A 21129-nucleotide genomic window follows, 5' to 3' on the forward strand; every position below is an offset into this window, starting at 1 on the left:
ATTCCGATAAAATATCACTGTAGTGTGACCGGGCCTTCAGAATAGCTTGACACACTGAGACTGGGACACAGATGTCCTTGACTTTACTTCAGCTCTGTTTACTATTTATTGAAAGGTTAGCAAATTATCTCAAAGTCAAATAGCTGTCATCGGCTAAAATCTGACTGCTTGAAGTTGCTCAAACTAGCCCAGATCAGTATAACGTAAGGTTAGAACTAAGTTTCCTCCCCGCCAAACCATCGCAAAGACCCAGCAGTTTAGTAGTAGTGGACATAGTGCTAGGCCAAGGTTTTTACTAGTATTATCAGTATGCCTACTGTGTTACTAACCCTAGCCTAGGCATATGCTTTACAGTACAGTTTGCTGAGCTTGATCACTCTTTGAATGGCCAGTTAGCATTAACTTCAATGTAGGCTAGACCTAGCCTAAGTTCAGGCAAACAAACTTAGACCTCTTTAATCAAAAAGAACACATAGTATACCATACAAACTTGTCAATAATGTGTGCAACTGAGAAAAAGAAAGCGTTTGCAACTTACTACAAGGTCTGGTCGAATACGAAATTTCATCTTAGAATTGATCCACGAGCCGTGAGCTCCGCTGTCAGCCTGCCGTTCTTCCCGGGGAAGAGCGTTCAGCTCGTTCTGCTTCTTCTGTTCTTGGCTATCCAAACTGAGAAAATTTATCGCGACAACAATTTGGAAAACCACGAAAAATAAGGCAAGATAAATGGCGTACCGATACCGATAACACCACCTGGAAGAGCGAGTTGTCCGTGTTGTACGAATGGTTCCCATTTTTCTCAATTGGAGAAAAAGTATGGGGAAACTTCTTCGTCACCTGCTAAAGTTGCACATGTTGCAAGTTTACTGTTGTAAGCAGAATATAAACACGAAAGTCAAAGTGCACGATAGCGTAGAATCTTGAACAGTCGTTTACTTTGTTCGTGCATTCAGTATCTCAAAGGGATGGCGCTCTTCAGAAAGCATTGTAATCAACTCATGGATAGGATCACTTCTGTCGCATTTGTGATACCAGGCTGTTTGTATAGACCGGAATTGAATACCCAGCTCAGAGATCGCGATTCCGATTCCGACTGCGATTCCAGAAGTCTTGGCCTTGAGCTTGCCGCGGAGTTTCAGTGACATAGACTCGGTCAAGAGACAATATCAGCTTTTTCATGTGTAGTTGATGTTATTTTGATATACACAGGACACAATACATCGTTTACAATCCTTGAATAAATCATATGTGGTTTCAATTCACGTTCTAATAAGGGGTCGTGATGCGTCACTTAACGAAACACCGTCATGATCACATGTTATCATGTCGATTTAAAAAGTCTGTGGTTGAGGGTGGCTCAATGTTGTTTGTTTTTCTGCCAGTCTCTTTCTTGGCATGGGTGACGTTTCTTTAAAGGAAATACTAGCTATCATGGAAGGAAGGGAATTTTGAGTTAATGCAGTGAACCCAAATTCGAGAAGTCCTGACTCCAACTTGTTTCAGAGTTTGAGTGTTATGGACCCGAACATCCTGGACAAATCATTTCATCCCAATGATTTACATCTCCCTTCTTTTTTCTTTCATTTTGTAATTTTCATTTAGACATTGCTGAATACCTTGACTGGACGACGAAGCAAGAGTGCAATGCGCTACTAGATATGAAACTCTCAGAACTTTAAAGAATCTGGTCTTTTCTCCTCACCCAGGTGCGTAGCCAGGAATTTGCCAAGGGAGGGGCGAAACTGTAGATTCGGCATTGCAAACTATCAAAGCGTAGCGCCACCATGAGTTGGCGCTAAGCGTACAAGAAAATTTTAGCTGAAAATGCCTCCCAGATCGCTGGAAATTGGCACTTCCCAGGCCTTGTAAGTTGCATCTTAGCATTTTCTTTTTTGAAAATACTAGCGATATCATAAAAACATTAAAACAGTTAAAAAAAATATGCTCAAGGGGGGGGGGCGGCTGCCCCCTTCGCCCCCCACCCTTGGCTGCGCCTGTCCTCACCAAGTTATTGTTTCATTCGTGCATAGTTGTTCCCTTTTCCTGCAACTTGGAAGACTAGGTTTTGCATCATGATCATGTGTAAATGGCCTTTTTCAGAAAATGCCAAGTACACTAAGGCTCAATATAATGTACTATTTTAATTTTGACACATACAATAGGAGGTTTACCCATACGTGCTGTAGTCATGGGGTAGGGTATATATACATACGGTACGTATCTGGCAGAAAAGTTTGCATTGTCAAATTTTGATAAACAGTTTAAACTGTACCCATGCATGAAGCTGTATCTAAACTGGAGAAACATGCTCGTTGAGCCTTTGGTATTGTGTTCCAACCAATACCGTAATGTCCTCTTATCTCCTACGTCTTTCTTATTGCAGTGATATCTAATGCACTGTGTGAAAGAAAAATGCACAAAGGAGAAAAAATGTTGCCGAAAAACGGAACAGAAAATTAAAAAACGAGAATAGATATATTTGCAAAAACGAGGATTTTTGTGCAGAAAGTAGACTAAAAAGACAGAAACGAGGTAGTAAAAAAAAGTTGCATAACACTGCAACTTTGTTGGCATGGCTCTATTAGTCTTTCGTAAATGAGTGAAATGACCAAATACGGGGGTATAAATGAACTCCTCCTATGTTGTAATAATTGTCGCTTTCTGCTCGAAGGAAATACTTTTTGGGTGTGGTGGCGCTCTGCACAATTTTGTAACTTCAGTTTTATAATGATCAAAGCTTTCGCCGCCCATAGTGTACAACAATGTTTACAAACGACATTGGGCTCACCACCAGGTAATCACCTAAATAGATTGTCATTGTGGAGGCGAAATTCCTATTCATCGGCAAGGTTGTAAATACCTTAACTGCTTATGTGAAGCATCACACGTGGTTCGTCTCCGAGCTGTAGCGAGTACACCTGTGAATTCTGTCAGTGAGTACTTAATATTATGCAATATGATTACGCATTGTCTGCAATATTTGTCACAGTCAGTGACCAATGTGCCAGCTGAAGTGAAAGGTGAAATCCTAGCCTAGGCATAACTAGGCTAGGCCTCACTAGCCTAGGCCTAGAACCAAGATAGGCCTAGTACTAGACCTATATTTAACTTTTACTAGGAATGGTGATACACACCCGACGATGATCACACAATCACAGTTTCGATGCAAGGGGACTGGGGTTGATATATGTCAACTGTGAAAATATTAACCCGCACTTACAACTTTTTACTGAGCTGTAACAATACAGACATAGCCTAGACCTAGATTCTTTGTTTCACACATTACAAACTAAAGTCTTTATGTTTAGATTAGGCAGGAGTGGAAAATAGATATATGGTAAACAAGATAGGCAGTACTACAAAAGTAACATTTATTGGCCTCACGATTGTGAACCAGTAATATTCAATCATATATATTGAAAACTTTTCCTCATTTGTTTCCTGGAAAATCAACTAAGGATATGTAAGTAAAATACTTAAAATTACAGTTTGCAGTCACTGAATGATTGCTCTTTATACCACCAATGATTAAGTAGTTATTCTCAAGACTGGCTTTAAACTATCCTTTGTACCGTACATTGTAAACCAACTATGTAAACTCTATGTTTGTATGTAAGAGATAATTAAGCCTTGACTAACACATTGAGGTATAATACATACAAAATCAGTACTTCATGGTAACCCTAGTTTCAGCTTCTTGTCCTAGCAATAATAAAAGTTGCCTAGCTTAGAAAACTTAAGTTGGATAGTGATCTTTGGCATTGTCAAAAGTTAATGTACTTCAGAAGCTGCAGAAAGGTTTGATTTTGTAAAATACTAAGCATTTGCAAGGTCAAAAGCTTACCAAAGTTCACTAGCAGGGCTCTTAAACTGTGATATTAACATTCACTATGTGGTAGTGAAAATTTCTACGTCTTCATCGATACATCTTCACAAAAATGTGTTATTAACAAAATAAAGAAACATAGTTTGATAGTTGAAAGTTATAAATAACTTCTATTGGACAACAGACCATTTTATTTTTATTGATTTTGATAAAACATTGTCATTAGTCCCAAAGCAATTTAGTTCATTAGCTTAACTTGTGGAATATTATTGCAAACAAAAATGGGAATGGAAAGTATTTTGAAAAGTTCTGATTTAGTCTATGGATTTTATTAATACCATTTACCTATTTTTCTTTTTTTTTGGAATAGAATTTTTCAAGGAGAAGCAAATCATAGTTTTGTAACTATTTGGTATTTGCAATGAAAGGATCTTCCAAATATCTTGAGTTGAAATGTTCTCTGTTCGGAAGACATAACTCTAGGTTTTAAATTCATGTTTATAGCGGCTGCCATTTTTATGATATGTGTGATGTCATCGTGCCATGTAGGTGAAACCTTTTACTTTCCTTTGGTTTTTCCTTTCAGACTTTCAAGGTAAAAGTAAAATGTTAACTGTGAAACTGGTTCTAGTATTACAAGAACTTCAATAGTTAGATGCAGCATAATTTGCAAAACACTTCTTCCCTTCAATCATTAAAAACATCAACCAGATGTGACTCTGTGATGTTATATTTTAGACTTGTTCAAGTCTTCAGTCTTGTATCTGAAGACCATTAAAACTGCACACATGTGGTATCTTACAAAGTTGAATGGCATTTTCAGTCACTAGGAAAAATTGCTAGTCACTAGGGAAAATTACTAGTCAGTAGGAAAAATTGCTAGTCACTGGGAAAAATTGCTAGTCACTAGGGAAAATTACTAGTCACTAGGGAAAATTGCTAGTCAATAGGGAAAATTACTAGTCAGTAGGTAAAATTACTAGTCACTAGGGAAAATTAATAGTCACTAGGGAAAATTGCTAGTCACTAGGGAAAATTGCTAGTCACTAGGGAAAATTGTGAGTCACCAGTATTTCTATCACATAGACCAATGATGATGATTGGGTTCATGCATCCCCTTTAATTTCTTCAAAGTTTTCAGGAATTTTCATAGATAAAAGTGCTGAGGATACCTCAGTTTCATCAACGGCTTACATTTAGCAGCATCAGTTATATAGAGTTGGTAATGTCAGAAATTTAAATTACTTAGTTTCCATTAGCTTCCTTTAAGATCATATACTGTAGTGTCTGCCTTGCTTAAAAGGAAAGAACTCCATTCCCTTGAGATTTAGAGATATATATTCATGCCTTGTGCCTCTTGGATGTCAGGTAGACTTGAAATCTCTGACAGGAAGTTTTATGTTGTTTACAAAGAACGTGCAGTATCTTTTTTCTTCATTATCGGAAGAATGTAGCTCTGAATATCACAAGTAGTGGAAATATTGCAATATGGTTGATATATGTAAGGAACAGCTATATATTACAACATACATGCCTAGCAAAAACATGATCAACACGTATGGTTTGCATAATTTACAGCAGGGTACTGATTATTTAAAAACATTGCTGCTTTCATAACAAAAATTACAGAGTACAATATGATGAAAGAGCTTTGATATAAAATTATTCAAGATAAAATATCAGAAAATTGATTCTCATTTTACTTCCCTTATTGGTTACATCACTAGCTGAGCTCATTAAAGTAAAAACAAAAAAAGAAAGAAAAAGAGAGAGATGGTTTGTTTTATGGTCTTAGAGCACTAACAATCTTGCCAGACAACCCAAAATTCTCCTTGCAGTTGTTCGACCCGTTCACTTAAAGGCAACATTTTCATCTCTCCTCTCCAACCTGTGTCCATTATAACTGTTTTTGGTTAGGCTAGACATAGTCCTATGCATTATCGTCATTGAATCATCAGTTTCGAAAACATAAATGCTGTACCAACCACAAAGACTGCATACATTCATACATACAGTAACATTATGAATGAATAAACTGTCTTAAAAAATTGTGCCGTTAAACACTTCGAACAATTCAAAATATGTTTAGTTCATTAGTCCAGCCTGATGTTCAATAACCTAGGCTCATGGTCATCTGCTTTCAAACTGTACAGGCCTAAAATAAGGCTATGGGTAAGTTGAAGAAAATACTACGCATTAATAAGTTCGTTTGACATTGAAATGCCTACAACAGTTTTCGAGAGATTTTCTACATTTGGCGAAACTCTTCAGTGGTTCTTGACAATGCAGTTAACTCTGACCTACTTTAAAAATTGTGAAAGTTACTTCTATGAAAAAGGTCAATATTGTCATCTGTGCAGTAGAGTATGTGTAACCTTGACAACAGTGTTTATATACAGGTGTAAGGTAGCCGGTAATGTACTCGCTAATTTCACTATGTCTGTATTATAGATTTTTATATGTCAACTTTTAGTTTACATGTTAAAAAGGATGAATTACTCTACATGCAAATGTTTAGAATAATTCTTTTTGCAAATAGTTTGAGGTTAAAACATACATTGACTAGCCTACAAAGACAAGTGTTGTTGAATGTTGTCTAGAAATGTTTTGCTGTGTGTATGGTGTTCGTATATGTATGTTTTGGATGAGTTTGTAGAATTGAAATTTAAAACTTTGAAATTTAACATTTACAGGGAGCCTACATTAAGGCCCCCCCCCCCCACTTTTTCCCAGATCTTGTGTTGGCTTTTTTACCCAATTTGGTCAGTAATTTGGTAGGTCATTTTTTTATTCATAATATCATTATACAGGCAATGAAAAAGACCGACCCATTGTGAAGACTCTTATTAAACTCTTTTTGTTGCTTTTTGTGTCATTTATTAAATCTGGCAACACTTTTGTACAGACAGCATAAATTACACTTCCCAATAAACAACTAGTACTGGGAAATAACCTATAAATATTGCACCATATTACACCTAGGGGCTTTATAAAATCCAAACATTTCTAAAAAATCTCAATTTCTCAAAGGGACACCCCCTCCCATTAGACCCCTCCCCCAGGTTTCCCCCCACTTTCAAACATCAAGTCCCACCCCCTGGACACTTTAATAGTACTCAAGTCTCTCTCATACTTCGACTATGATATTTCAAGACTAAAATGCTGCATTAGTTAGAAGTTCACCGCTTAAAGATGAACGATAGTGATTTTTCAGCATCGACGAAAAAATACGATTTTATTCAAGAGTATTCTAGTTGGTTTCCATATTACACATGTGAAAATTCAAGTCAATCCGATGTTGGGAAAGGCTTAAAAATAATTCCTAAATTCGTTGATTTTTTAAACAAAAATTGGGCTTTTCGCGAACAGCGATATGATGATCACGTGATCTACAGTGACATGTGACGTCATTATGATGATAACAAAGTGAGCTCGGCGTAGTGTACCTTAGCAGTGTGTACTTAGTGTGTAAGTTTAGTTGCAACCTACTCTATATTGGACTTGACAAACAACCTAAACCAGAGAGGAGATTTGATACACTGCGTAAGACATTTAACGGTCTAATTTTAATAAGGTGTTATTGTTCCTGCTTTTTCTTGTCGTTTTAGTGAAGCCGACTGCCCCAATGTAAATTACGGAATAATCGGTCATAGAGCCATCTCGGGCCCAATTGAAATTTGAGTGTGGCAAGGTCACTAAAGTAAAAAAAGTTTGAAAGATTGATGCTTTTACGCCGCATTATTTATATATATCCTGATAAATGCAACAGTAAGTGTTGGAACTGGAAGACATGTCAGACGTGAACAACCCAATGACTATGTGAGGAGAGAATCCACGTGCAAATTTCAATTGGGGCATGGACGTCGCTTAGGCAGAGATTTTTTGGGCAGAGATGTGTTCATACCCTCCAAACTACTTTAAATGTAATACGAATAGGAAATGTGTGTATGCTCGAGCGAAACAAAACATCGTGTAAGTATTACTTACGGTAGCGCACACTGTCACTTATGTTTGCACAGTGTGAAAGTACCGTTTGCGGACCTACGTGAAGTTGGGCTAGAAAACGATTCCTCCTGAAGCCCAAACCACGAGGCATGCATGTGAATAAACGCAATAGGCATTGCATGTAGTGAGAAAATTGTTCGAGCTAGACTAACTACTCGATTGAGTTCAAATGCGGTTGTATTTCAAGCTCAGTGAAACCTTTCTTTTGGATTTAATGATGCACGGAACAAGGAACGTTTATGTTTTACAGTAGGCCTAGTACAAGCGAATCTACTTTGTTTAGAACTTTGGATTTTCTTTCGGATGTTATACTAAACTACGTTTGAGACTATCATCACTATTGTTATTGTGCCAGTTTGACTGGTAAGTGAGCACATTCATACATCACTCTGTATAAAACCCGCCAAAAACGTGATCTTGAGATTTACGTTACTTTGGGTCAGCTTGCGAGTTACCTCTTCAGATATTGGGAAATCGTTGTGAAATCGCCGCAAATTTCGTAAAAAAAACTTGTAAACACGTGGTGAAGAAATCAAGAAACACCATGATATTCATTATCTATTTATGTCTTGAACATTACGCCGGAAAATAACAGTTATGCTGACACGAAATGCACGCACAGCTCCGTACTGAACAGTTCACAACAGAAAAGATCATCACAGTGATGTCATTCACTGACCTGAGGGCTGTTCAAGGTCGTTGCAGTGTTTGCAAATTCCTAAATTACGGAGACGAAAAAACGATGTTTTAATTCCCTTTTTTATAACTTTCCGGTGTGCTATTTGGAAAATTAAAAAAATATGTTGCTTGGTAACATATAAACTACATTATATATAAAAATGAGAGATTTTTTTTCTGTCACTATCGTTCTACTTTAATATGAATCCTATTTGGTACCATCATATTGCTTGGCAAAATTAACTGCAAAATGCACTTTTAATGAGATAAAATTTTGTACAAATGTACCATATACTGTTTGTAGTATACTTATGCACTGCAAACCAGCTGTTTTTCATGACATGAATTCCTGTTGCTGTATGTTGACAATGGATGAAGACTGACATTTATTCCGATGCTCACCCATTTTCACCTCAGAATCAACAGAAATTACGAGGTACCTTAGGTTTGTAATTTATTATATTCTCTCTGAATTAGACTTGACTGTCAAATAATACTTTTGTGCGATGGAGGTGAGGGAACCGATAACTGCTATGATTTCCTCTGAGAGAGAACATTTTAACCAGTTGAATGCTACATCATCCCAGCTGTGACGTATGAGGAAGACAACAAAATTAAAAGGAAATTGGGGAGACAAAGGACTCCATGAGCGCAAATATTGACCAATGTATGTAACAATTAAGTAGCAAGCAAAAATTTGATGATAAGATGGCATGGAGGGATTGCTTCATATAATAATATAATTACATCCAAATCCGGTCGGACAAAATTTTTAATTGGAAAGACGGTAAGAAAGACTCCTGTTTAATGTGCACTGCTGACTGCTTATACAGTATCTGCCATAAAAAAAGTCTGTATTGGTAATTGTTATGTGTGTCACAGATCTCCCTGAAAGATGGTTGCTACAATAGGATTGAAACATTGGGCCTTTTGAAGGAGACACAAACACAACCACCGTCTTTGGCCTAAATGGGGGTATGACAGAGATATATGGAAAGAACAACTCACCCAAAGTCTGTATTGGTAATTGTTATGTGTGTCACAGATCTCCCTGGAAGATGGTTGAGCTACAATAGGATTGAAACATTGGGCCTTTTAAAGGAGACACAACACAACCACCGTCTTTGGCCTAACTGCGGGTATGACAGAGATCTATGGGAAGAACAACTCACCCAAAGTCTGTATTGGTAATTGTTATGTGTGTCACAGATCTCCCTGGAAGATGGTTGAGCTACAATAGGATTGAAACATCGGGCCTTTTAAAGGAGACACAACACAACCACCGTCTTTGGCCTATATGGTCATTTTCACAATCAGTGGTGTAACTTTTGTACACTCAGGGCCAAAATTTCAAACACCATATATATTAAAATTTTTACTAACATCACATGTTAAAGGGTTCAAATTTTTGTAACTTCAACTTTTCGGAGCTTAAACATATACGTTTATGGGTGTAATTTTTCGGTGACTGTATGACTCTAGGAAACTTTAAGCAAAAATATATATTTTTAAGCAACCATATTTACACAGTCTTAAAACAGTACTCTGTTTCAAGTAAACTTTAAAATGCTTATCATTATATGTTACTTAAAAATGAAAAGGATTTGGCAGAAATTTTTTATTACTATTGCAGATATTTCCATGTTAACTGAAAATTTATTGGAAATCAAGGATTGTTTTTCTTAATTTTAACTTTAAACTATTTAATAAAAAGATAATGCCAAGTCAAACACCCTAAATAATGTCTCCTCACAGAGGGCTAATATCCAATCCAAGTTGCACAAAAATCCATGCAGTTTTGCAAAAGTTGGAATTTTCCCACTTACGCGTTTCGGAGGTGACGTTAACATTTTACATGTGTTTCGGAGGTGACAAAAATGTTTACAAGTTGTTGTAAAGGCTTTTTTGCTAATTAACAAAGAATTAAACACTTAAACTCAATGAATATTCATAACATCTTTAATCAAACACTGATTTAAATAAAAAATATCTCTGCCAAGTAGCAGAGAATGTACATCAACTACCTGTACAACTAGTGAAACAAGTGAAAGAATACAGAACACAGAATACAATAGTTTTATGTTATAAAAAATAGGTAAATGTCAGGTAAAGCAAATAAGGGCATTTAAAAAGCAATTGTAAACATTGGGCTGAAGTCTCTTACTGTGGCACTCATATTGCAAATGATTATCTCACATACAACATATTGTATATATACCTTCAGTCTCTTTTGTTTCGGAGGTGACGCTAAACGTTTACACAGAAGGCTTGATTCATGCTAAAACACATAGAACTTACCTTGGAAAGTATGAAAAACATTAGAAGGATATGTTGATAATATTTTAATGACATTCATGATACTAGTGCTGTGACTGCTTTTGCTGCCATTCATGATAACTTGGAGACAATACTGTATCCATTCAAAATCATTTGGTTAAATTCACACTGTTTTGGCTAATTGCATATGAAATATTATACCACAAAGAAATGATTAACATTGCGTAGCCATTAGCCATTCTGACTGCTAGTTACAGTACATGTTGGTTACACTTTTGGCAGTGAAACTGACTGTCACATTCCTGTAACCTTTTACAAATTTGAAGAGGACATTCAGTCAATTATTCTGGAAAAAACACTTCATTAACATGACCTAACCACATTCTATCAAAGTGTTAGTGAAAAGTTAGGTAAACACTTGTCAAAAACTGCATAAATGATGGGCTAAAATCATTTAACAGCAGCTTGGCCTTGTTCACATTTAAGAATGCACCCGTACTTCAAGTCCTCAAGGGAAATTAATTCCCTTAGTGTGAACACTCCTTTACTCATACTTCAAGTCGGCATGCAGTCTTAAGAATTTATCCTGCATTCTCAGTAAATGTGATGTGAATGGTCGGAGACTTAATGGTGACCCGAGATTTCCGATATATCAAGTTGCTATTGGGCGGGTAGTACATACATGTAAGTGTTTGTCAGAGCGTTGCCCTTCTTAACAGAAACACTACCAAACGATGCTATTCGTGAACCCATTTCATTTTCTTTGAACCGATTTGACCAACAATGCAGAAAAGATGCGGTAACGGTTGTGAGACAAAAACAAACTAAATGACAGTCCACTTAAATCTACTGTTATAACCTTAAATTCATTGTATGCCGTACTGACAGATTTTTGAAGAGGCCAAACTCTGTAATTTGATGGTTATTTCAAAACGGATGATTTTGGGTTCGGTTGCTATGGAAGTTAGTAAAAGGCTAAAACCGTTACACCTGGCCTGGCCTATAATGAAGTTGCACTTACTAGCTTACTGTATACAGATACAGTAGACCTTAACATTAAATGCCTTTGATGTTAGATTAGCCTCAAATGCGACATCAAGCAGTAAAACACTGACTAGCAAGATCGTTTGCTCATCCACTGAAGGGTTTGGAAGAAATTCAAATCTGGGTTAAAATGTTATGGTAATGCCAGTACGGAGTTGTTTGAATACAGTTAACTGTTTATGTGCAATGATTGTTCGTTGCCGTGCAGTGGTGTACGGAGTAGTACGTACTAGTACAGAACATAAGACAATGGTAAAGCACGGGGAATGTAAACAGCTGATATGACCTTTATACGCCTGCGCAGTATATTAATCTCGCAAACAGACAAAACTTACTCGTTCTGAAATGTGAATGCTTCTTGTTCTTAACTAGTTTATCCTCCTTGCGGACTTAATATCAATAATCGCCCAGGTTGCATTCTTAAATGTGAACAAGGCCTAAGAGACCATCTGGAGCAACAATCTAGAGTTAAATGAGTTTTCACTCTATAAAGGTTAGTTGTTTGTAATTGGTTGTTAAAGGCATTGAAGACTCTCCCCAAACCGTGTGCGGCCATCTGAAAAATGTAACTTTCTGTTACTTGCAAGTGACGTTTTGTTCGTGTCGCTACAAAATGCAGACAGTAATGAAACGTGATACCTTGTTATCTTTAGCTGGACCTGAGATGTCCATCGCTGTATCGTTTGTACAATGTGCTGTGCTGTACTGACTGTACACTAGTGTCTATTAACGATGGTAGCAAGCTGTGTGTGTATTTTCTGGGATCAATGGTGGTGTCTAACACTTCTGTTACACCTCATCGAAACTAGGTCAGATTACCAGCATTAGACGTTTCCTTTTGCACCAGTCTTCACTCTTCACACTCTTTAAGAAAAGGGAGGGGAATTCCCTGTTCAAATTTTATTTATTTTTGGGAAATCTCTTTTCAGACAATGTGCTGTGATAACAACAGCTCATTAAAGAAGCAATAAGATTCTTTCTTTTTGCTTCAAATGTTACAGCAGCAGGTCTACATATTGTGAACAAATATTCTGAACTTTTGTAGGATATTTACCTGGACCAAATACCTGTAGTAGAGCCCTCCGTGGTTATAGTGGGAATCATGCAAATTAATGTGTATACTGGTACAGGTCAACATGGTGCAAAATTAAACCTGTGAACATGTACTCAACAGCACTGTAGAACTCACAGAAGGTAACATATAACTGCAGCACAAGTGTATGCACTAGTAGAATATTTCAGAAATATGCTCAAACAAAGGGATAGTTCAGTATATTACATGTAAACAATCAATGTCACCTCCGAAACGAAGGCAAAGACCACAGGCAGATTGAGCTAATATCTGATAAATTTGTCCCATGTTAATAAAGTTTTAAAAACTGCATGTTTGGTGATTGTGATCTTTTATGGACAGCACTTCATTGCTAATCGATCATTTCATTCAAGTTTATTAATAGCACTAATGTAAGCAATGGTACGCTATCTCTTGTCCAGAAAGGGGAAAAAGTGGCAAAAAAACACATATTTGTAATTTATTCATCAACTGTGCATGTGAGAGTTTCATTAATACTTTGTTCAGTTTGTTACAGTGTTTTCTAAGGTAGATCAAGTCATCCATTAGCATATGATGGTACACAAACAGCAGAAATGTAAAAAATGTAGTGTTAACAATATTGTGTCACCTCCGAAACATTAATTTACAGTTTAACTCAAATTTAACATAATTAATAAAGGACCTTTTAAAAGATATTATCATACTGGTTGCTACACCTCTACAGAATTACTGTAATATGAGTTTTAGCCAAGGAAGATGTTTATTGGATCAGTAGAGATCAAATTTCCAACTAACCTGTTTCGGAGGTGACAAGGTGTTTCGGAGGTGACGCATGTTAAGAATCTCCCAGAAATTAAAACGACTGGTCATGTTGTCACAACTTTTACTCAAATATTACGTTAGGGGGTGAGGTATATTTTAATAAGTTCAAAATGGCTATACTATTGTTTACATAAATCTTGGACTGAAGAATGCTTTGTTTCGGAGGTGACGGAAAAGTTAACGGAAAAGTTAACATTAAATTTGAAATTAACACAATTTTTTTAAGAATTCCAAATGAAAAATATTTTTTGGCCCAGATATTAGACACATTAGTTATTGTAATAATGCAACCTTACTTAACAAAATTTACACTGCTTAACTAGAACTTAGTTGCAGTCAAACTTAGGTACCAATTGTTAACGGAAAATGTCACCTCCGAAACGACAAAATCTAGCCACCGTTCCTTGGAGAAGGAAAGGAAGGAAACCTGGTGAACACAATTGCATTTTAGTTTGGACACTTGTTGATAATATCAACCAAATAAGAACTGGAAAATACCTTCCACCAATAAGTACAGGCTCTGACAAAAACAGGGTAGTTGAGAGTGTACGGCTGAACTAGCATATTTTAAGCATATTTATGGCCACCAAATCAACCTGAAGAAACCGAGAAAGTTCGTTAAGCTACCCAAGGTAGACTTCACTTAGGATGGTCAAATGGCAAAAAATCTAAGAATTCTGGTATTTGGTCACTGAGTTACAAAGCAATAAGTGCCAATATTGGAAGTTACACCACTGATTGTGAAAATGACGATATGCTGGTATGACAGAGATCTACAACTCCCCCAAACATCTATAAAGAAACGTGTCGCTCGGTTTGCGAGATATCTGAGTGTAGAAAGTCGTCTGGGAGCTCTCATTTGTAAATCTGTGATGTCACAGAGCCACTAGGATCTTAAACCTTGTACTTTCTCTTTGTTGTACCTTTTCATATAATTTTCAAGACCGTATAGAATGTTAACATCGTTGATGCTGATACCAATGCCATCCATCATTCATTCGTTCATGTTAAAGGGTTAAATATATTTTTAGATAAAGCATGTTCAAAACCCATCTCCGTTACAGAAAATAAAAATTGTAAATTCATAGAGAGAAACATGAAACGTTGAAGCGTGTGACGTCATATTTAGACCTTTTCAAGTCTCCAGCCATGTGTGTATAAAGAGAGATGTTACAGTAAATTTGTCTGTGATACCTCCCAAATGGAATAAGATTATTCATGTATCTGTTTGGGCAAGCTGTTCACGACAGTTATATCTCTATTGCATTGACGAATGAGGATGGTTGGGTTTGTGTATCTAGGCTCCTTTAACTTCCTTCTCTAGCTTTTGTATTGTTGCAATAAAAAAATATAACCACAAGGCATAAGCCATGTCACTAAATTGGGAGGAATCTATAACATTGTACAGTATATGTTGGGTAACTGTGGCCAGGGAGTTGTTATGGTTCCATAACAACTCCCTGCTGTGGCATTGCACAAAATTAACACAGAAGATCTCACTTTTACAACCTTGTGTACCCCATGAAATTCTTGACTGCACAGGTGTGCATTTGTAAGCAAAGTAAATAATTCATGTAAAACCAAGAGGCCTAATGAATGGTTGAAAAGGCAAGTTGTTACTAGGATTTCTGTATCTCATTAGTTAGTTTAGACACTGATGATTCTAGCCCGAGGTTATATAGTTTATATTATAAACTGTGCAACGTGCGTGCATGTGACGTCTGTAAATTAAGTAATTGTGTAAAGGAGAAGATCGCTTCATACATTAACTATGGTGTACTTTACAGTGATTGCAAATTATGTGAATTATGTAACTACTATGCTACATGTGTGGCAACGATCACATTAATATTTAGTAGTTACTGTGTAAACAGGCTCCATTTCCTGTTTATAGTCAGTAAGCTGCTGGCTTTACAGTTTATCCTTTTTCTTAAAATATTCCATCAGAACAGAAGTTCATTGTCTCTTCTGCAGTTTTTGTATATAAATTTAGTGTCCATTAGCATGTGGGTTGCCTCTTTACTACAGGACTCCCTTGTTCTTAGAAAAGTTGGCACCAGCATTGCTGTGGTCAGAGTTTTTCTGGTAGCAACTCCAGTCAGGAGATCTTTTAAGGATGGTTTATAGAAAGTTACTTAACTGATTGGGTACTGTATCCTTACTCCAATTTGGCCCCTCCATTTAGTTAGACAAAGAAGATGCTGGGTATGCCATGTGGCTTCAGAGCACCTTAACCCCCCAAGCCATGAGGACATAGGATTTAGTATTGTAGGAGAATTAGATACAAAGTTAAAGTTTTTATATCATATACCTGAATCTGTTTCTGCTGAATGAATTTCAATTATATACATTCAAGAAGCCTACTGTAATTGTAAAATATAAATTAATGGTTAATCTCATCGTTCCTGATACTGATCACCATTGGAATCTCCCAGAAGCCTAGCTCTCGGCTATTACAGGAACTATACTATTCACTCTCCATTGCCATCTCATGGAAGGATCTTTAACCATTCTTATTGGAGAACACTAACTTTACTTTGCTTTTATTTACGGCCCGCCATTGTAGTCCCTTTGGAACTTTGTTTAATATACCGTGCCTGGATTCTATTCTATTTTCCTGGATTCTATTCTATCTCGCCTGGATTCAACTCTACTGTATCTCGCCTGGATTCAACTCTACCTTGACAGCCTGCAGAACAATCTATTTCCCTTCGGTCGACCCAATGGACTTTAATTCATATTACATTCTGTGCCTTTATATTGTCTAAGGATTTGTTGTGTTGTGTTGTGTGTGTGTGTATGCAAAGTGGCCACAGGTGAGCAACCAAACTGTAAGTTAAACCATTCCTTTATTTTCTATTAAACTGGACCCTGCATTTCAATACCCTCCTACCCATGTAAGAGTAACTTTTTCGATATTCATATTCATATGTCATATATTGGACTCTTCAGTTACATATATGAGTCTCACTGTTAAATCTATTGTTTCAATACAATTCTCTCTGTAGTATATTTACTTAGCCAGCTACACACTGTTTCTTTGTCATTTCTGAAGTGTTCATCTGTCTTCATACTGGTGAGACACTAGTTATTAAACCTCCAGTCAACCCAAAGGGAGTAACATCCCTTACAACTGTACCATCTAGGAGATGATTATCTGATATTATCTGATATCACATCGCAAAATGCTAATTTGAAAATGTGAAACTTGCTACATAAGTGCAAAGATGTAATATACTGTACTGTAGCTGTTTATGTAAACAGAAATCATTGTAATTTTGAAGAGACAAAGCAGTGTAGCAGTTTTTGTACCAAAACCATATAGTAATTTCAAAGAGACAAAATTCAGAGTCTTCCAAACTGCTACCTTTTAGACACAAAATTGAACACTTAAATGATTTCCCTGTCTTATGCAGTAAACAGTATCAGAATTCTGAAACTAATGTTAACATAGATGCTGCGTATTATTCAGCAGCATGCACTCCGTTGGTACCTGCATGAATAGTTAATGTCGATAATGGTTGATGAACTGCCAGTTGGTATCATTGGGTATGTAATTAATATTAAACAGAGTCTGACGCATATACAGTACATAGTTCTTGCTGACGTCATATATTGTTGAGTATGATGCGTACAGTAGTACGGTGCTTTTATTAGCTTTGTTTGCTGATTTTGAGACGACGTTTAGATCATAACTCTAGACTGTGCTATTGAATTGTTAATGCAAATGTACTAACTAGAATCTTCCCTACAATGAGTATCCGTATGGTCACTTGGTACTCCTCACAATCTTGAGCTCCATTACAGAGTGCAAATATCAAACTCCCAAGGTCAATTAAGGAGTGTTTACTGCTTAACTTACGGTATTTCTCAACATTGTCCGTCCATTGTGGCTCATTTCCAGGCACTATATTGTGCTATCAATAAACATTATTAAGGAGAAAGGATAAATTCTTATTATCTACATATGCAGCACCGATCAATTTACTGTACATGGATACTGTGTATACTGAAAATAAAGTGTGTGTACTGCAGATAAAGTGTGTGTTCTGAAAATAAAGTGTGTGTATACTGAAGTTAAATTGTGTGTACAGAACATAAAGCAACTGCGCATGTAGTAGGGGTAACCCTAACCCTAACTTTAACCCTAAACCCCAATCCTAACCCTAACACTAACCCTAACCGGAAATTATTGTTACTCCTGGTCGTAAAAAATAGTACTCTTGTCATAAAAATAGCAACTGCGCATGCGTAATCGGATATTATTCTTACGAACAGTTGTAAGAATAGCCACTTTGTTAAATAAATGCTGGGATGATTCAATTGACGACAAATCAATGAATAATTTGGCAGACTTACAGCGATTTAAAGAATTTATGGTTACATTTATCAAAAGCAAATATATTAATGTACATTACATTCTAATGGAAGGTCTGCTTCAATGAAGCAGAACACTGTATGCTACAACTTGTATTAAATTTAAAACAAAAGAGAATATAAAAGACAAGATTTTGGCATGAAGACTACAGGAGGCAAACTGAAATTCATTCATAACTTGAGCGATGGAATAACACTACTAACCGGACATAGATGTTAAATATAAACAACTTAGACTGTTACCTGCCATCAAACATGTTTTGGGGGTACAAGGCTTTGAAGTGTTATTCCATATTATACAACACCTAATTATATTCCGGCCATTTGAGTGGTCAATTGCTCGTCGATCGCATGCAAAATCCGCTCTATTGCACTCTATGAAATAGAACCATGTGTTATACTTTTTTGATAGCACTTTTTTCAATGGTAAGAGAGCAGAGAAACCTGTCTGTTCAAAACAATCTGTTGTGTGCATCAAAGTTCATTTTACATCCAATTATATCCAAATTTGAAGGTGTTGTATAAAACAAATAATGAATGGTTTCCATTCGTGCAATACAGTAGTGCAAATAATTTATTTGTTGAAAGATGTAATTTGTTCCATTCAACTCGGCTGCGCCTTGTTGAATGGAACATTCCATCTTTCAACTCATGAAATATTTGCACTATTGAGCTCATAACCATTTATTATTTGTATACTCACGATCCATAAACATATAGATCATGAGCTTGTCGCATGGACCAGTTTGCTAGGTTTAGTCCAATTAAAATGGTGTGTATTATTGTGAAAAAATATATCAACACATTATGTAAAAATTATTCAGTAAAAACTACACAAAACTATCATTGTACTTAACTGTTTAAGTATGTGATGTATAAAGCATTACTGATGGCTATACACACACCACATACCGTACAGTAAGGAGATGCTCAGACAATAACTAAGTTCATGACTACAGTATTTTTATGCAAATTGAGATATCCTACAGTATGGCTGTATCTACTTTACCATGTATCTCTGTGCCTGCCTAATGATGCTTTTTCAATTTAGATTCATAAATGGAAACCTTGCAGCTGGGGTATTGTCAGAGGAATAGGACAGTGAGGTAAATATACATGAGAATGTCCATAGTTCGTTGACTCTCTCTCTCTCTCTTCCTCTTTAGATGGTTAAATACAGTAGGGCTTCTGGATTTAATTAGTAAGCTTCTCAAAGAAAGAGCTGATTTGCCATATAAGCCAGTCTGAATTATATACTACTGTACGTACTGCATGGTTTGATTTAGAGGATGTCTTGTAAAGTAATTAGGCTTTTCTGGTTTTAGAATGATTTATTCTCTGTAGACTGTTGCAGACATGCCAACTGGTCTTTTACAAAAACGAAATAGGAAGATTTACATGTTTCCGTCCCAAAAATGCGTAGATCAGGTGAAAGAGTAGAGAGAATTGTGGGAAATCCAAGTAAAACTAGATAGCAATTTAAAAATATGACATCTGTTGGATTTTACTAACATTACTTACATGCAACACTTTTATACAACTATTTCCCTGAGAAACAGTCACTATTTTCCACATTCCTAACTGGAGTAAAATCAGATCATGACCCATCTCTGATCCAATTTTAGCAAAATTTGAGAAATTTTTAATTTTTACCTGATGAAAAATCATGAGAGCTTGGGAGGCTTTCATAACAAGGGAGACTCTTGTAGTAAAACCAGGATGGTTGGTGAAACCACTGTACTGTAGATATGTAGCATACATGTATATACTGTACCAGTTAACAGAACTTATCTTACCAATGTTGTGACTTTAATTCAACAATTATTACGATGAAGAACTTTAAGCTGACTTTAAAATTTTACAATATTCATAAAAAAAAAGATTTTTTTTTATCAATAATGTGATGTCAAGTTAGTTTAGACATGTGTTAATCAGGAAACACTGTTATTTGTAATTTAAACATTTAAGTATATGCACCGAGATACGGAAGTCTTTAAACATTACTGACAGTAGGTACAGTATATGACTAGAGTTTCTGAATTACATACTGTACGGGTACTACAGTACATGTGCAGTCCTCCCTCCTCACCAATGTCTATTGACAATGATCTGAAATAATACTATCCAGTAGTTATACACTACAGTACTTTGAGTATAAATACATTCCTCTTATCTGTTCCACAGATGACATTTGGTACAGAACTATAATATAAATAAAAAGGTAAAATTATGTACAGTAAGAATAATTTTTCAGTACATTTGAAGTTACTGTTTGTAATTTACTGTACAATGTCCCCACTAAGACCATTATAGTGAGATTCTAGCTCACATACTGTATAGTAAGCACTGGTAATCCGTAACGTTCATTATTTCCGACCTTTTTTCGAATCATGTACTGTACAGGGAAACCTTACACATGTGCCTTCATCTAGTTCACTCCTCAATGGAATAATTTGGCAATTTTCCTGTTTTTCTGTAGCAATTTATTTATTTAAAAAAAAAAATTATCTGTCAAAATATTGTCGCTATGAAATACAGTAACAGTTTTGCCACATTTCATTGTGAGATTACAAGGTTTATAAATGATTATCGGCTCATTAGTACAGTAGTTTGTCAAAACGTAATTTACTGTCAAGTAATTTGTCATTGCTCCACCAGGCCATCTCTTTTTAATTAAATCCCACAAAAACCATAATGTAGTACTGTACATCTGTGCATGTATTCTTTGACTGTGGATCTATCTTCAGTACTATCAGGCATTTTTTGTGTGGGAGTCATTATATATACTGTACACAGCAATTCCACACTGAGATGCCTCTATTTTGATATTAAACAAGCTGTATGAGTTTCATATCCACTTTAATATACATGTCACTGGAGGTGTAGACTTTCACAATTCTAGCCACCTGCTACAAAATAAGCCGGTGTGTATAACATCTACAGTACTGGCTGAAATCAAGTTCTCACTGGTGGTTTCCTGAATGAATAAATTATATATAGTTACTGTGAAGGCTTTTGAGAGCAGGCCAGCCCAATAAAATTTT

General features: G+C 36.1%; 2 protein-coding genes across 2 annotated transcripts in view; one reads left to right on the forward strand and one right to left on the reverse strand.

Annotated features, from left to right (window-relative positions):
• The window catches only part of LOC139959699 (xylosyltransferase 1-like), an 84209-nt gene extending 83313 nt beyond the window's left edge, over positions 1-896 (reverse strand). Inside the window, exon 1 of the mRNA XM_071957505.1 lies at positions 539-896. Coding sequence (XP_071813606.1) covers positions 539-796 — 258 coding nt within the window. The 5' untranslated portion in view covers positions 797-896. The remainder of the gene's footprint in view (positions 1-538) is intronic.
• A 1866-nt stretch (positions 897-2762) lies between these two features.
• Positions 2763-21129, forward strand: part of LOC139959793 (uncharacterized) — a 36350-nt gene continuing 17983 nt past the window's right edge. Inside the window, exon 1 of the mRNA XM_071957642.1 lies at positions 2763-2935. The gene's annotated coding sequence lies outside the window, so the exon portion shown is untranslated. The remainder of the gene's footprint in view (positions 2936-21129) is intronic.

The sequence above is a fragment of the Apostichopus japonicus genome, chromosome 19 (genome assembly GCF_037975245.1).
Source record: "Apostichopus japonicus isolate 1M-3 chromosome 19, ASM3797524v1, whole genome shotgun sequence".
Taxonomy (NCBI): domain Eukaryota; kingdom Metazoa; phylum Echinodermata; class Holothuroidea; order Aspidochirotida; family Stichopodidae; genus Apostichopus; species Apostichopus japonicus.